This window comes from Chroicocephalus ridibundus, chromosome 4, assembly GCF_963924245.1.
Source record: "Chroicocephalus ridibundus chromosome 4, bChrRid1.1, whole genome shotgun sequence".
NCBI lineage: Eukaryota > Metazoa > Chordata > Aves > Charadriiformes > Laridae > Chroicocephalus > Chroicocephalus ridibundus.
The window spans coordinates 21,966,790-21,982,842 of NC_086287.1; the positions used below are offsets into that span (position 1 = coordinate 21,966,790).

Genomic DNA, 16,053 nt, shown 5'->3' on the forward strand with positions numbered 1-16,053 from the left:
ACCTGAATTTTACAGATACTTTTTTTTTTTCCCCAGAAACTGGTAAACTTCTTATATATGTGTTCTGTAGGATTTGATTGTCTTTTGGAAGGTCCTTATGTGCTCTTTAATATCTTTCTGATAATTTAAGATTAAATGCAAAGCTGAGAAAGTGCAAGGTTGCTAACACCCATCCTCTGATGGCTAGTAACCTAATTTCTGATCTAAATACAGGAGTAGAAAGTTTCCTGTGGTGTTGCTCATTATGCTTTTGTTCTGGTTGGCTTTTATGCTACACATTTATAGACTACAATCCTGTTGTCTTTCAGCTTTTATTTTGATAAATTTAGAAGGTAAATTCCTACAGTTTTCTTTACTTAAAGATGTTCCCCAGTCTTCCTGTTCCCTGAAAAAGCCTTTTCTTAACTCAGCTTGTGTTGTTCTTTCTTACATATGGACAATTTATTCCTGTTGATGTTTCAAGAGGATCGGGTTTAAGGGAAGTAATAATTCAAAATCTGAACAAAAAGAGATTCCTTCCTTTTTTTCTTGACTTCCTCTTGTTGATGCCAATGGTGGACTGATAGTTCTAATTCCTTCTTCTTTTCCATCACTTCCAACTGATAAGCCCCTAGTTTATTGCTGAAATTTCATTAGTCCCAACTATATGACCACATTTCAGACTTGACATTTCATCTGTCTTCTGTTACTTCAGTACTTATAGGACCCGTGGTTTCTGAATCCTTTCTATTGATAGTAATTTCTGTGCCGGATGACATGAGTTTTGTGTGTTTGCAGTTGATACTATGTAGTGAATGTTATGTTCCTTTTAGGAGTGTGGCTGAGCATATGTGAACATTGCTGTTTTCTCTGTCCTGGCTGCTGCCCTGAGTCACGTGGAACCTTCTGGAGAATGGTGGTTCCTGTGTGCCTTGGGGAGCTATGGGCATATGTTTGGGCCTTCGCCCTCTTGGGATAGGGTAGAGCAGGTGGCATAGATGTGAGATATCAGCAGACTGTGGTGCTCCTGTGGCCAAGGCAGGGGGTGAAAAGAGTAGGGAACAAAAGTACATCTTAGAAGTACATCTTAGATGGAAAGAAAACCTTTTTCTAGGGATTAAAGGGGACTGTGTAGAGTTTGCTGCAATTTCAGAAGCTGTTGAGCTACTTGCTTGAGAGCATGTCCAAACAAAAGGCTTGCTTGCTAAATTTAGAAATTCTTGTTACTATATTCATGGCTTTTCAGAAATACCCTCCTTGTATTTATCTCTAGCGAGTACTCTGAGGTCTTCCAAGAAATAAAAGCTGAATTTTCAGTACCAATCTCTATCTAAACCTGTCTGGCTAGAAGCTATGATCTTTATTTCCTTTTTTCTTTGATAATTTTGTCACTGAAGATAAATTTGCAATTTACACTTAACATCCTTTTAAAAAATATATTGTTAATTCTTTTGATTATGTCTGCAGCCTTTTCTATAAAGTTTTCTATTGAATTGGGATGCAGAGTCTAGATAATTTTACACCTATAAATAAATGGGTTCCAAATTCTCTCTGTGACTATCTTTGATCTTTCTAGTTTCATTTCCTCTAAACTGATGAAAACTGAATTGCAGATAACTTCATCAGATATTTCCAGTTGCCAGTGGTAACGAAATCACTAGCACAGAGATACGAGTTGGTACACATTTCTTTCTTGATGGCAAATTATTCTAAACAGAAATTGTATTCCCTAACCTAAATATGCTTTAACTTGCCAATTGCAGCAGACTTAGATAATTCAGTTTCCTCTTACTCAATCACAAGCCCTGAAAGCATAGTTTCCATGGCCGTTGATTTTTCTGAGTTTAAGGAAAAAAGTTGTCTTGTAAGTGAATCCAGGTCCTTCTTTTGCTTTACCTAGGTGGAAAGTAATCTTAGATATTTTTAGATAATTTTATTCCCTTGTGTGGCACAATGCCTATCTGCTATTAAATTTGAGCCCAAAGTTTTGTTCTGAAATATCTCTCTAATGGACAGTTCAGTTCTTCTGTCAGAAATAGTTACCCTGTGGTTTGTTTATTCTTGACTTTTTCTGATGAGGGATTGTGCTCAGTTCCTTTATCATAACATTTTAGACAACACTGGTTAGTTAGACAACACTGATGTCTCTTTCATGGCAAGTGCAACTTAAGTGTATACTTCAGTTTCCCTTATGTCTCTGTCTCCCTGTCTCTGAATATTCTTTTTGTTCACATGCTTGGTGTTGTGGGTTATTACACTTGATAAAAAATTTTCACAGACTATTGAAGTATGTCTACTTTTCTACGATGCCCCGTTCCCTTTCTTCTCCCTTCTTCCCAAATCTTGCTTTCATTTTTGAGAATTATGGATTTCCATTGCTGCAGAACTGTGGATGGGACCCATCCTGCAAAAGCATAGGCAAGGGCTGGGTTTGATGACAAACCCAGTATTTTTAGTTTGACCGTGAGTGATTTGTAGTGCAGACTTTTGAAGATGCAGAAATCCATTGTAGGATGTTGGCTTTTGAGGGTCTTGTCATACATGCAGGGATTTAAAATGAGCATAAAGTTTTGTGAGTATTTTGCTGCTGTGCAGCAGCTTAGAAAAGCTTACTAGCTTTGGGGTTATGAATAGATGGATATCTATCTTTTCCCATTTTACACATATATAAATCTATAAAATAATCTGTAGAAGCATATGATGCCATAGTAGCATACTAATGCGAATAGCAACCTATGCTCTTTATTTGACATAGTTGGTTAGACTTTATTTAAACTTCATGGAGGATGGCTGAAATTTGACCATCTTTAGATGCTATTAAGATATTTTATCCATGATTCTGCAAGAAACCTTTTCTTGATAAAAGGGTTGGCAAGATGCATAGCAGGTGTGTACTGGGATTCCTTTCTTTGTTCTCTGCCTGTGAAGACTCCCATAATTGCTAGATCTTTAAAAGGACCGAGGACTTGTAATTTGCGCGGTGTCTTCTGGAATTCTGTCCTTGAGCTTACAGCTGTCTACCTGGAATGCACTGCTTAGGCAAGAGTCCAGAGTTCAAGAACTGATAGGCAATAATGTAGTGGTGCTTTTCTAACAGATAGCAATGAGTTAGGAAATCTCCGCCACATGAAGGAAACCATTTGATGCTAGGCTTAGTGTTAAGCACATCATGCCAGTGACTGCCTACAGATTAGCTCAACCTTTCAGTAAAGCAGATGGTTTTAAGAAAGGCATAAGTATTGCATCAAAGTCTCCGACTTGCCCAGAACTGGGAATGCACACATAGATCTGACTGCTTAAAGCTGGAGCAAAAGAATCTGGCATTAGTAGTTCTGAGATGACAGGGCATTCAGTAGAGTTGTTCTCAAATGTGAAGATGAAAACTCTGCTTTGGAAGCTTGTCCCTCTGCCCTTTAATAGGGTTACAGCTTGGGATTGCTTTCTCTTATTCCCTGAACACCAGGATGGATACGTATCTTTTTGGTGATGCTTATCATACAGTTCTGAGGGCACTGATAATAGACTATGGGAACAGTTCTAGCATTAACCTAATGTTTTGTTGGTCAGCTGTGGTGATCCTTTCAGTTTTTTGTGATCTGATTGTGTCTTTTACCTGGTGGAAGCAAAAAAAGCTTCAGGTTCTGCACTTTTTGTGTTTTATTATCACCTCTTCCACAGTCAGGTTCAAGCATTTTCTTTCAGGCTAATCACAACGGCGGGTGAAAGGTGGCTTCCATCTCAGTATCGCATATTTTATGTCTGCATCGTCACCAAAATCGTTGGTGTTTGCTTTTTGCTCTATCTAGAAAATCTTTCTTTGGTTGGCACCATTAGGTTACCACTTTCTAAACTTTTCTGTCCTCCTTCCTTGTAATTAGTTTTGCTTCTCACTGCTACTATTTTAAACAAGTTACATAGTTGTGGTTTCCAATAATGAATTGCCGTTAGTTTATTCAAACACCCCATCTTCAGCTAGTTTTCTGTAGCTTATGCTTTACTTCTCAAAATGGTCACTCTGTGGATACATTTAATAGTAATTTTTACAATATAGTTTATAGATTAGTCAATCTAATGCTAAATGATAAATTGGTCAAATAGGTCAATAAGTCAAATTGCTAAATTGGTGCTGTTGTCAATAAATGTTTTCATATTCTTTGACATAAATTGGGTTTTCTCAGCTGTGCAGTGCATCAGAATTTTGACTAGTTTATCTGTTTACAGAGGTAATTAAAATGAAAAATAAAGAAAATATCTTTCAGCTTCTGACTAATAGCATATTTTCCCTTTTCATTTTATCTTAACAATTGGCTGTAATCTGCTGTCCGGTTGGAAAACTCCCAATGACACTGTTTGCCTTTATAAGGCTTTTATTGAGCATTGCAAGGACGTTCCTGCTTAAGCCCTTAAGACTGTCACCCTGGAGTGAACAAGGTCAGAATCCTCTTCGGATTCTCTTTAAACTGACATTGTAGTATAAGCCTTTGGCACATGGTTTTGGTATTTCTGGTTGGTTTAAAATACTATGCCTTCTGTAGAAGGATGTTTTATTCAGCCAGCAAACACATATCCCATCTCTGCTACTTTGGTAAAGAACAGATAAGAAACCTGTTGTCAGTCTGTAATTTTTAAACTACAAGCTAGCATAGATCAGTGATGGCAACTTTATGAATTTTTCATGACAAAAGCAGGAAGTTCCTTGGCTGATTTGTCAGGCTCAGCACTTACACAGGAGTGGCTCTGAAGATATTGATAAAGAGGAGGAGCATCTAAAACTGAAGGTGATGTAGTATTTAAGGCAGAAACTCATCAAAGCTTAAGTTCCTGCAAAACACCCACCAATGGGGTTAGCTCCTAGCTCTGCATAGGCTGCCATAGAGAAGGGTAAGATGGAGATGATTCAGGACTTCAAAGTAATAACCTCCTTGACCTATGCAAGGGATGGTTTCTCTCAAAGTGTTTTCAGTACGGCCGGAGTGCTCTCATCAGCAGGGGTAATCTCAGGTCATTCCAGCTCAGAGGGGTTGTACTAGCCTGGGAGCAGCAGAAAATACAGCAGAGTAGTCCAGTAGTCCTTCAGCACCTGTGTGGTGGTGTGCTCTCCCCTTCTTCCCCCCCCCCGGCTCCTGCTCAAGCCATGGCCATCAGCAGGAGTTGTTATGAGTTGCACTTGAACTGTGGGAGATGGCTGTTGACTGCAGTTGCCACTTGGGATACTTAATTCTTCCTGCTTACTTCTGTCACTGTTACTAGACCGCATAAACATGTGGTCCAGTACAAGAGGATGGAGGTGATTCAGGAAAGGAAAGGGTGGTTGATGCCAAAGGTCATAGCTTCTTTCAGAAGCACAGAAATCCCAGGAAGGGCTTTGACTCATGTAGCTCCCTTCCTCTGAACACTTTATGGGCTACTGTTAGAGCCTTGAGTGACTTACCCTTCAGTGTAACACTTCACCAGTCTTGTGATAGTGATGCCAGACTGTCTTTACTTGATCAAGCTGGTTGATTAGTCTTCACCAATTTCTGCTCTCTCACATCTTGGTCCCATATGGTTGGTCTTTTCTGTCAGCTTGCTTTCTATCCTAATTAGTGTGTATACAGCTTCACATACTTCAGTTCCACGATAATTTTAAGTAGTTCCTGGAACTTCTAAAGAAATCAGCTTTGTTCTTCACTACTTTTGTAGTGTGGTTCTGTGAACCAGTCCAGAGCATCATTAATATTTCATAGTATCAATCAACCTCAGAAGTATTTCTGAGTGAATGCCACTGGCACGTATAAATGCAGCTTACATGGTGTCTGCTTATAAAGCATAGCACAATACTGCCTTCTCCGCAGTGGGCTCTAGGAGGGTCAACAGATGGAAAATATCCCTCAATGTAATTATAGCTTACTTTTCACATAGCTAAATAGCACTTTGTTGTTAATTCTGCCTATAAAAAGAAATAATTTAAAACAGTAATGTTGGGAAAAAGCAGGAATTACTGATGCTGTTGCAACAGAAGTTTTCCATTAGGTAAAATACAATGTTATACTGAACTATTACTGGCAAAATATGTATGCTAATTTTTTTGACAGATATAATCTTCATAGGGGATTCCTTCCCCCAAGAATGTAAGGAGTGGTTTCTACCCAAAGTGAAGAATGTCAAGTAATACGAAAAGTTTTATAAACCTGTCTCAGTTTCAGCTGGAACTCTGCCCAGTTACCATATCAATGGTACAACTGGTTGCAGTTCTCATGCTAAATGAAGATATGCAATATGTGACTGGAAATTTGCAATTAGCAGGACGAGACTTACTAGTGTTGTTACTGCAGGAGTGTTTCTTTTGGCTAAGAATTTTCCGGTAACTTTGCAGTGCAGGGTTCTATAAAAGACTTTCCACTGCTTATGTTTGTTCCACTCTTTTTCTTATGTGAATGTTTGTATTTGCATCAGAAGCCTGGGACAAGGGCAAGAATCTTATTGCTAGCACTCACTAGTAGCTTCACTACTACAGAGACTGATCTTCTGAGGCCACATGGAGAAACTGTATTCATTTGTTCTCATTGTTATCCATGTTACCAATCATTCCAATTCAGCATCTGTTTTCAGAGAGCATTTTCAAATTTTCATCTGACTTGGCCATCTTCTCAGACAGGAAAATGCTCTAGAATTTCTCTTCTGGATTCTAAGGACATCCCAGAGTCTCAATCCCATTGCTTTAGAAATCAATTTAAAAACATACTGACTTGGGGGTTTTTTTCCCCTTCTGAGAGCCCAAAGCGAACTTGTCTCTTTCCAGGATCTTTGTTATATACCTTTCTGATTCTGTCATCATAAATACATTTCCTTGGACTCCTTTTAACTGAAGTGATTTCAAGCTAAAAAGACATTGTAGATTTTGTTTGCCCTCCTGTAAATCAAGCAATTTTGCTATCAAGATGTCCTGTCTTCTGTCTTAAACAGGAAGGTTTTCTAACTTCCTGACCCGCTTCCCCTTTCTGAAACTGGATGATTTCTGAAGAGGCTCAGTCTTTACTTCTCCACCAGTCCTACTGCATAAGATGTTTAGAGATGTTTCAATTTAGTATTAACATTCCTAATTAAGAAATCATTTGGCAATAGTGTACTTTCTTCTCCTTTTCTGTAAAGTGAAGTTGAAGGCAAGGCTTATGGTTGCTGTTACTTCTGCTAGCAGAGTGGCTGCGATTTAGACCCTTATTGGCAGATCATCCTTACATCACTTAAAGATACAATCTGTCCTAAAACTCAGACTGTATTTTCCTACCTCATTTCACTGTTACTTAAACCAAGAGGTTAACTTGCTTTGTCTTTTTGTTTGCTTGAAATGGAATACTACGTCAGTAGAAACAACCCCTGGGATATGTGTATATTGAACTTGGTTTTGTCCTTCCACACTGGCAGGACAAGACTATTTAGGAAACAATCTGTTTGCATCTATTTTTGGAGTAATCCAAGAAGTTATGTATTTCAAGATAAAAAACTTCCCATGGGATAGCTGCCTCTAAGGATATGTCATCAGAAACAAACAAGATTTAGAAATGTCCTGCAGTGATCAACTTAAGCTCTATCAGAGACAGACAACAATTGAGGTTTTAGTGCTGCCACAACCTCATATAATTTCAGCCTCGTAGTCTGTCATAGCTTCAAAATCCTTCACTCTGTGTTTAGCAGAGGCACTCTAAGTCCTTCTTCTGTGTATCGTGAGAGTGTGCCTATAGATACATAGACACCAAGTTCTACACAAGCCATCAATATGCCCTTGTGTCAAGGGCAGCAAATGGTATCCTGGCCTGCATTAGACAAAGTATTAGGAGGTTGAGGGGGGTGATCCTTCCTGTCTACTCAGCAGTGGTGAGGCCACGCCTGGAGTACTGAGTCCAGTTCTGGTCTCCCCAGTACAAGAGAGACATGAACATACTGGAGATAGTCCGGCAAAAGGCCACTGAGAAGATTAAGGTACTGAAGCATATGAGGAAAGGCTGAGTGAGCTGGGACTGTTCCACCTGGAGAAGGGAAGGCTTAGGGGGATCTCATCAATGGATATAAATGCCTGAAGGGAGGGTTCAAAGAAGAGGGAGCCAGGCTCTTTTCAGTGGTGCCCAGTTAGCCCAGTGATGGGACCAGAGGCAATCAGCACAAACTGAAACAGGAGGTTGCCTCTGAACATCAGGAAACGCTTTTTTACTGTGAGGGTGACTGAGCACTGGCACAGGCCGCCCATGGAAGTGGTGGAGTCTCCCTCCTTGGAGGGAGATATTCAAAAGGCTTCTGGACATGGTAGTGGGCAGTTGGCTCTAGGTGACTATGCTTGAGTGAAGGTGGTTGGACCAGATGACCTCCAGAGGTCCCTTTCAACCTCAACCATTCTGTGATTCTGTATACTAAAAAGTTTTATGTGTGTATCTTTTTAAACCTGTTGACATGTCTTTGGTATGTGTTGTCTGTGTGGGCATTCTCAATTTTCCTTCAGATTCCTTAGCTTCAATATCTACATTTGGAGTAACTGAAGGAAAACTTGCCTTCCTCTTCATATAAAACTGTGGGAGCTACACATATAAAAGATAGGTACTGAAATGTGATTCTACTTAGGCTTCCAAGATTTTGAACTTCCACTAGCTTTATTTGATGGCTTCTAGTTCTTGTATTGAAAGAGACGGTGAGGTCCCTAACCACTTTCTCTTTACTGTTTGTTGTTTTGAGGGCAACACTATGCCCAGTCCTGTTAAGTCCCCTTTTCACTAAGCTGGATAGCCCTAGCCTTTTTTGTAGATCTTCCTGTGAAACACGTTTTGTATTTCTGATTCATCTTGTTACTTTTATCTAAAACTTTTCCAGTTATAGTGCCTCCTTTTGAGAGTAGGGCATGAGCACTGCACACAATATACAAGATGCAGGCAAATCTCAGATGGCCCAAGTGTGTTTTTTTTCTTTTTATTTCCTAATAATTTTTAACACTGAAATTGTTTTGGGTTTTTTGACTGCTGTTAGGCATCAGGTTGATGTTTTTTGAAGCTATGAGATTTCCTTTGAGTAGTAAGAGTGAGCTCAGTATGTATGAAATGAGAATTGTTTTTCTTTTGTGGATTAAGTTACAGAATGTATCTCCTCAGATATCATGTTTCATGTCCACATTTCCTCAAACCTTTCTTTATTTAAAAGAAAAAAAAAAGTTGGTTTCATATTTGTCATCCTCCTGTCTTTGGGTACAATAGAAGTTTAAGTGAGATGTTAAATGCTACCATTATTATGGTAACTCTTTCATTTAACATTCAACACATTAAGTAATTACAAAATAACTGTTATTTTGTCTGTTTTACAGGAGAATATTAAAAAGTGAACCACCTTATCCACAAGAAATGAGCGCACTGTCTAAGGATATAATTCAACGTCTTTTGATGAAAGATCCCAAGAAGAGGTTAGGTTGTGGTCCCACTGATGCTGATGAAATCAAACAGCATCCCTTTTTCCAGGTAAAACAAACAACAAAACTCCCCAGATACCACTTACTCTATGTTAGCGCCTTTGAAATCCAAGTCTAAAGAAATTCTGTTGTTTTGTTAACAGAATAGCTTAGAGGCATGTTAATTACATGACTAATTGCATTGAAGTTAGTAAGAGTATCCATGTGCTTATGTATACGGATTTTGTGCATACTACAAGAAGGGCATGGTAGATAATTAGTAGAGTCTGTCTGTTTCTAACAGTTACTTGAAGCGGCCAAAAGAGACACTGCTTAAAACAGAAGGTTTAATGGAAAACACTTAAATTGTGTGTTTTGTGTTGTGTTTTTTTTTTTTTAAAGAAAGCTTGCCACTAACATTGTTAGTAAAATTTGAATGTTGATAAAATTTACCATTAGTCTTAAATGCCTCTTCTGTATTTTCCTCTGTCTAATTAAATCTTTAGTCTTGTTTGGTAGATTTTAATTCTGTTCAGATTTCAGTGCATTAACATTTGGTTTCAGAAAATGATGAAGATCATAATTGCATACAACATCTGTACTCTTCCATCCATTGCAGTTAAAATTGTTTGTGTGCTTACTTAGAAAAAACTAAGTATGTATTTCCGGTGCTTCTGAAGTATCTGGAGTATTTAAAGTTGGTAGTATAAATTAAGCCTTTCAAATAAATACTGTCAGTGTAGTTATCATACCATTCAGCATGGGCAATATCTTGGCTTTTTACCTTCTGAATTTCTTCTCATTCCTTCTGCATTTTTTTCCTCTTATAAGAGAGTCTGACAAAGTAAACTTCCTTTCTTCATTGTCTGTTTTGGAAGATAAATTTTTTCTTCATACAACGCTTTCTAGTCTGACTTCATTTGGGATCTGCCTCTTTACAGTAATAGGTCCGTTTTTGCGTAACTACCATATCTGTGCTTCCTACTTCTAGCCATGCACTTAAGTAGGAAACCAGAGTTGTCATGCTCTCAGAACTCTGGAAGCTGAGATTAGTAATTAAGCACAGAAATCAGCAATGAAGAGCTGAAGATACTGCAAAAATATGTGTTGTTTCCTCTGAAATAGAGGAGGAAACTTAAAGGCTGTCACACTAATTGTTTGGTTTATCTCCACTGTTAAATTTCTTTGTGTTAATTTTTTTTTTAAATTTAAAAACTGGATTCTGTCTACTTACAAATAAGTATGATACTTATTGCTTTTACCTAAGCAAATTACTAGGGCATAGTTTGTATGTCTTTCATCTACCTGTGGAAAATAGCAAATGGAGTTAGGACTGTTTCTGGACAAATCTCTCTTCCCAATATCTGTTTCTGTTAAATTTTCATTTGGTCCAAACTTATTTTCCGTTTTTTGGTTTAGAATATGAATTGGGATGATTTAGCTGCCAAAAAAGTATCAGCTCCATTTAAACCGGTTATCAGAGATGAGTTGGATGTCAGTAATTTTGCAGAAGAGTTTACAGAAATGGATCCGACATATTCTCCTGCAGCAACCCCTCAGACTTCAGAAAGAATATTTCAGGTATTTTAAGAATTCACATTAATTTTTAAAAAGTCGTTTATTGAACAATTTCACATGTATAGCTAGCTTTTTTTTTTTCCCCCTGCTTTCTAAGTTATTGGCAATTAACTGTGTAATTTCCAAGCCCAGTTCCCAGGGCTGTTTGTTCAGCAGTTGCAAAAGGAGAAGGGTGGACACAGTCCTACTGCAAACGCAGAATTCCATGTCTCTCCATTCGCAGCTGAATGTCCTACCTGCTGGACTAAAGTCAGCCTGTCCTTTGTCAGTTCTTCATACCTTATGATTCTTGTCATCTTGACTCCATCAGCCTGGGCTACCAGCTTTGACAACAGCAGTGTAGTTCACCCACGTCCACATTATGCTGTAGTTGAGGAAGTGGGAAGCTAACTGCAGAGCTGAAAGTAGGTCTTCCATATCTTGTAGGAGTGCTCTAATTACTAGACTGCTATATACAGATCGGTAACAAAGCTTTCCTTACCATCTCCTCCGTGCTATTAAAGAATAATCCCTTCTTGGACTGCACAGTCTGGATGTCAAATGGGCAGAAACAGCTCATGTGCAGCCTTGAACTTGGTACCAAAGCTGCAGAGGTGAACAGCAGTTCAAATTGCTTTCTCTCCTCCCCCTCCTTGTGCTTTGTTGGTTTTTTTTATTGGCAGTTTTTGAGAAGCTTAATGCTTAAGTGTACATGAATACAGCATCATATTTTGGAAGTTGTTAGATTTGTGGCAAGACTGTAGCAAGCAATTTATGCATGTCGTAATACAATCTGATTCATCCTGCAGTGGTAGTCACAGCTGTTCTTGTTACAGTACCCAAACTGGGCACATCATTAATATGAAACTTATTTTGTTTTGCCATTTAAAATGATTTGATGCTTACATTGCAACATAAAAACTATTTCACGTCTTAACTTAAAGGTGTTCTGTGAAGTATGAGTCTTTATCACTATTGCAAAACAATTGAGTCTGAGCCAGATTTTTAGCATTATTTACCAGCATTTTTGTATTATTATTGTTGTATCTCTAACTGTGGAGAATCTCATAACTAATTCCAGGTAAGATGCCTGTTCACATTGAACAGAGTAACACCTACCCATCAATGAGCCATTACAGTTTCTGTATTATGTTATGAAAATTCTGATTCCTTTGAAAAATTCTTCTGAAACTTCTAATGTTTTGTATGCAGCATGGTAGTTTGTGTGCAATAATTTCAAGTCATGCCCTTTCCTGATGTCTTAATTTCATAGGGGTATTCTTTCGTTGCACCTTCTATTTTGTTTAAACGCAATGCAGCTACAGTAGATCCTCTTCAGTTTTATATGGGGGATGAGCGACCTGGAACTACAACTATTGCCAGAAGTGCTATGATGAAGGTAATAATAATATCAAGAGTTGAATTAATTTGGTTAACTTGGAACTGCATATAACTTTCAAAGCAGCAATCACAAGCTAGGCTACAGATTACAGAATAGTTATTATTCATTTATCTGTCCTCTGAAATGGCTCCTCAGATGATCCAAGCATATAATTTGCTTGTGATACTATTAAAAAGTGGTTGAAGTTTAATCTGAAAAATGAGATGACTGTCTAGTTTTCCAGAAGACTGTAGTAGTAATAGTAATTTGACTCCTGATAGTTCTTATTCAGCCAACCGTTGTAGATATTTTTAAGGCTACTTTAATTATATTATATTATATATTCCTTCTATGATGTATTTGCCCAAAAGTTGTGTGAAGCCTTATAAGAACACATGCTATTGTGATGTCTTCAAATGAGCGCATAGTTCTGTGGATAAATGTATGTACAGCCATCTTTGATCCTGTTTGTCTGAATATTTTGTATCTTAAGCTATAGTAACAGTAATGATTTATTTAGTGATTATGTTTGTTTAATGTAACATAAGATTTACTGTTTAATCGTTAGAATAAAGTTTATGCATTTTATTAAATAGAAGTTAAGATTGTATTTTATCAAAAAGAGAGCTCTTTTATAATTTTAAATGTAGATGAAAAATTCTCACAAACTTTACTCTTTGTCTTTGACTGTGTATACTAAAAGTATTCTGCAGAACTAAATACAGACAGTTTCCTAACAGGACTCTCCATTTTATCATCATTATGAACTGGATCTGAAAGAGAAACCATTGGGAGAAGGAAGTTTTTCCATTTGTCGAAAGTGCTTACACAAGAAAACTAGCCAAGAGTATGCAGTAAAAATAATTAGCAAAAGGTATAAATATTCTATAAGACAATAAAAATATTTTCTTTGCGTACTGTCACCCATGGATTAGAATAATGTTCGCTACATTTTTAGAAGTGGAAAAATAACTTTAAAATAATCTCCTATTTAAAGAATCTACAGAAACTTATAGTAACCTTATAACCTTTAAAAGATTCTGAGGGTCTTTTCAAACAAAATGTTATTCTTGCTGGGGAGGACACAAAAAGAAACCTAAAGAGTACTTTTCTGGTTCCTAGTTGTATTCTACCCTAATTGCCCCTAATTTTGCTCCCAATCAGAGTAAGGTAGAAGGCCCTCCTATCTTTAGATCTAACTGAACTGCATGTAGGCTTATGCTAGTTCCCTTTCCTGAGCAGCCCCATTGATTCCCTAGGACGTTGCTTTTAAGAAGGATATGTGTGTGGGTTGCCTCAGATCTAATTCAGTGTGTGTGTTTGTAAAATGGAATTAGACTATGGAGTTGTAAGTTACATCTTGTTTCCTGGGTGTTCTGAAGAGAACACCACAATGAAGGCAGCTGACTTGCTTTGTACCTGAGGACCATGTGGTCCTCTTACAGAATAGGTACCTCTGGCAGTTTCTGCCCGGAGAAAAATCAGGATAAAGCGATGCTTTGAGGGGTGGATGGATTTGTAGCTTCACTTTGCTTTGTTTATTAGTAAATATGTCCCTAGTGTGTTGTAGAATGCTGGCAGGAAAGGAAAGTGTAAATGTTCTGCCATCGGAATGATAGTTCACAGTGATCTCTTCTCCAAGACATTTGGCTGTACCTCTGTTTTTCCAGACTCTAGAAGTAACTGTCAACCAGATTTAAGTGTTTCATCACATGCTTTTTGGATAGAATAAGTTGAAGAAATAAGACACCTAAATATAGATGTCTCAGTTTTCCAAGGTCTGCTACAATTAAGGGAGGCCTACTCAAAACTGTCAGTGGAGCCTACAGAGAGACTTGAATGACCAGGCACTAGCAGTGGGATTCAGTAACTTAAACATAGGCATCTATGTAGTGCCATTTTAGCATCTGTTGGTGTCTTCTCTGTCCTCCAGTTCCCATCAGTCTTGTGACTACTACCTTTATGTAGATGTCTTCATGGCTGATGTCTTCCAGGCTCTCCTATGCTTAGGCCACTGAATCCTACTCTAGGTATGTATTTTACAGTGAACTAGTTCACCCTGTAAGATTCATTAACTACAGTTTCACTCATTATAATGAGACCATAGACAAGTAGTATGCAATAGGTACCTACGTTGGGTATTTTAATCTGGAAATCTCTGCCTTATGTCTACATTCAAATTTTTTTTTCTGTGATGCATGCAGAGCTGCAGATCAGTGCTCCCATCTCATCTTAAGCTCATGGATCTTTGTTTCTGGATAACAGTGAGCAAACTAGTATTGACTTTTCCCATAGAACTAAACTTCTAGGAATTATGTCCCTAAATGATATTACTCACAGGTTGTTTCTCCTTCATCTTGGTGGACGAGGCTAAATGAAGGTAAGAAGTGATCTGTATCCAGAGATTTTTTTTTTTTAGGATTGCAGGCTGTGAGCAGACTCAGAGCATGGCTGTGTAGTATTTAGAGGTAGCAGTAAACCCACACTTTGAATAGCTGGACACAAACCTGCCTTGAATAAGAAACCGTTAAACTGTAAATAATATTCCTCTGAGGACCACACTAGTAACTCTTGCTGAAAGAAAATTATAATAGATTTCTAGTACCTTCTTTGCCTCAAAGTCATTCACTCCTACCCATCAAAGGTGCCAAAAAAGTGAATCCTACACCTGGGCAAACCTTTTCATGGTACTTGAAGTGAAAGCTCAGATCAAGAGTTCCTCTGTGGTGTTGCTTTGTTGGTAGTGCTGGACCTGCCTTCATCCAACAATTTGAGGTTTGTCTGTGTGTCTGAAGGCCAATGAAACAGTGGAGTCCTGTAAACTTGGTTGAGTTACTGTTTTAGGGGTTCCCATTTATTTTTCATGATATAGTCTGTTTAAAATCTGAGATGGTAACTATTTATAGAGGGGAAATGCTCAGAAAAGTCCACGCACAAATTTCAAAGGTTTATGTTCATGATACTGAACCTTTATCATCTGTTTCCTAGGTCCACCTTCTCCCGATAGTAGTTTAGGAGGGAAAGACTATCTGAGTCGTTGTTTTAAATTTCTTAAGGACTTGAAATCACTTTCAGTTTAAACAACAGCATCAGCAGAGGTGCAGGTGGAACAGCTTAGTTTACTTGTTGATTATATGAAGCCTGCAGAAAAACAGAATTCCCTTGCACAAAATTCTCATCTCGGTTCTGGTCCTAATTAGGAAAAAAAAAACCAAACCTGCAACCAGAAGTTAAGAACGCGTGTGGTGAGAGAGATTCTATCTGTGTTATCCATAAGGCCATTCTCTAAGTCAGTGCAGTATTAGCCTTTCTTGGGGAGAGTTTTCGCAAAAATTTTCAGGCATTATTTGCCCAAAATAAATGAACATATGTATTTAGTGGAAAACAAAATGTTCTGCTCTGTCCCCATTCACATAGTTTTTGTAATGTTCACCCTGTTCACTTGAAAGAGAATCTGTGTGATGATTTTTGCTCTGAAGCTAGTCTCTTCTTATCTCTTCAATTTCAGATTTTTTACAATGGCCTGTTTAGAGGTTCATTTGTATAACATAGTTCATACATAGATGATGTCACTCCTTTCTAGTAGGAGCTCATAGTTTCAATACAGCTTTAGAAGTACTTACCTCCTGTAAGAGTGGAAAAAAATTGGGCCAGTAATTTGAGGGTTCAAGATAAAGCTGAGCTAAAAAATATTTGTAGGAACAGAGGTGAAGTCAAATTGCCCTGGACTAAG

General features: G+C 37.9%; 1 protein-coding gene across 4 annotated transcripts in view; it reads left to right on the forward strand.

Annotated features, from left to right (window-relative positions):
* RPS6KA5 (ribosomal protein S6 kinase A5) overlaps positions 1-16,053 on the forward strand; it is an 83,574-nt gene that overhangs the window by 53,693 nt on the left and 13,828 nt on the right. For 3 of the 4 annotated variants that reach the window (XM_063331598.1, XM_063331599.1, XM_063331601.1), the window contains 4 exons: positions 9,302-9,452; positions 10,802-10,963; positions 12,213-12,338; positions 13,061-13,194. In XM_063331598.1, coding sequence (XP_063187668.1) covers positions 9,302-9,452; positions 10,802-10,963; positions 12,213-12,338; positions 13,061-13,194 — 573 coding nt within the window. The remainder of the gene's footprint in view (positions 1-9,301; positions 9,453-10,801; positions 10,964-12,212; positions 12,339-13,060; positions 13,195-16,053) is intronic. The other variant, XM_063331600.1, reaches the window with a different exon arrangement.